At 39.8% G+C, this 1,895-nt stretch overlaps 1 protein-coding gene across 1 annotated transcript in view; it reads right to left on the bottom strand.

The window, feature by feature from the left end:
- Window positions 1-1,895, bottom strand: part of CCDC34 (coiled-coil domain containing 34) — a 23,695-nt gene extending 21,800 nt beyond the window's left edge. Inside the window, exon 1 of the mRNA XM_014545204.1 lies at window positions 1,779-1,895. Coding sequence (XP_014400690.1) covers window positions 1,779-1,895 — 117 coding nt within the window. The remainder of the gene's footprint in view (window positions 1-1,778) is intronic.

The following is a 1,895-nucleotide window of genomic DNA, read 5'->3' as shown; positions in this document are numbered from 1 at the left end:
AGGGGAGTCCTCCGCCTGGGCCTGTGTGGCCGGCCCTTCCTCCGCCCGGCCGCCCGGCCAGGTAAACGCGCTTCCACGAGCGGCCAGATCGCGTCCCCATGACAACTTTGCGGGCCTGTCCCTTGCTGGCTGTGGTGCTGCAGTTCACTTTCTACAGGAAACAGGCTGCCGCTAAATAAGACAGATACTTTTATAGGGAAAGAGGCAAAAGTCAGAATTACCCCCATATCGTTACAAGGTCAGGATTATAAGCATCAGTCAAGATTTCTTTCAGTACACGGCCACATTTTATGAGGGGATCAGAGGCGAACTTTATCCAACTGTACAAGTGAGGTCAATTTAGGATAACTTTTTAGGAAAAAAATTTTTTTAATTTTTTGGTTAGCACCTCCTTTGCCGATCTATCCATGTGAATGCGGGGCGTCTCTTTGAACCCTCTAGTGTGCTAGGATCTGTGCTAGACACTGGATATTTGGATGAGTAAAATAAAAACCCTGCAGGGACAAGGTCCTCATTCTCTTGTGAAAAATCATACCACTCTTCTGTGGAATGCGTTTTATGAGGAAAGGAAAAATGTGGGACCTCGGAAGGAGCACTCTCTTAGGGATTGGGGATGACAGTAGCAAGGGAGAGGTGGTAATAAATCTGGATGCTTTTTTCATGCTGACAAAACTGTAACACTTGTAAATAAATATGGCTTTTGTCCAGCTCATAATGCATATTGCTCTAGAAATATCACGAAGTGGAAACTGACAGTGGCTAAAACAGCACCCAAGATTTGTTACTGACCAAAGAGTGGTACAAAATCTTTGATGAAATTTAGATCTGCAACATTTGACAAAGGAGAATTAAATATGATAGAAACAATAGCAACCAAGGGCAATTCAGAAGGCAGAAGCTATAATTAATAAAAATATGACATGGAAAACAGTTTAAATAAATGCTAATTTTGCCTCAATATTCAGTAAAAACAATATAAATGGAAGAAAATAGCAATTTAAATGAGTAATGAAACTAATCAAGGAATAACACTTGGTTAATGGAGTTTTCATTCTCTACCCCAATTAGTCAATATCAGCATATTTGTCTAAAATCTTTTATGAGAACATCTCTAGAATCCACAAGAGCATCAGAAGGCCCCAGAGCAACCTAGGGCTTCAGAAGGAGGTAAATTTGAAAAGTTACTTGCAAAAGTCATAATCTGACATAACCGAAGCATAGAAGAAAAAGCACACATACATTTTAGTATGAAAGGGACCTGGGTTTGAATCAGTGGTTTCCTCTTACTAGATTTCAGGTTTCCTTAAACAGGCTGTTTGGCCTTTCCAAGTCCCTACTCCTCTGTAAAACAAGGAAATAAAACCACCTCCTAGTCCAGTGATGGCGAACCTTTTGAGCTCGGTGTGTTAGCATTTTGAAAAACCCTAACTTAACTCTGGTGCCCTGTCACATATAGAAATTTTTTGATATTTGCAACCATAGTAAAACAAAGACATATTTTTGATATTTATTTTATATATTTAAATGCCATTTAACAAAAATCAACCAAAATAATGAGTTTTCGTGTCACCTCTGATACGCGTGTCATAGGTTCGACATCATTGTCCTAGTCATATTATCTCATTAATCCTCAAAGCTTCTAGCATAGGACCTGTCGGAGAACATGGTAGATGATAAATTATGTCACTTAAACTACAAGGTTTTTCCACTTTAACCTCTTGGTATGGTGATGTAAAAAGCCATATACTTCTGTGCCTCCCTAAAATGTTTTTACTTACCAAATTATTCCCTTTCCTTGATGCCTCAGAATCATCATAATGACCAGCTATGACATTATGCTGTCGCAACACTGGAGCTATGAGGCAAAGAGCCGCATGGCGCTGGTGCTTGAACAT

Source organism: Myotis brandtii, unplaced genomic scaffold, assembly GCF_000412655.1.
Source record: "Myotis brandtii unplaced genomic scaffold, ASM41265v1 scaffold399, whole genome shotgun sequence".
Taxonomy (NCBI): domain Eukaryota; kingdom Metazoa; phylum Chordata; class Mammalia; order Chiroptera; family Vespertilionidae; genus Myotis; species Myotis brandtii.
This window is presented reverse-complemented; position numbering and strand designations above follow the sequence as displayed.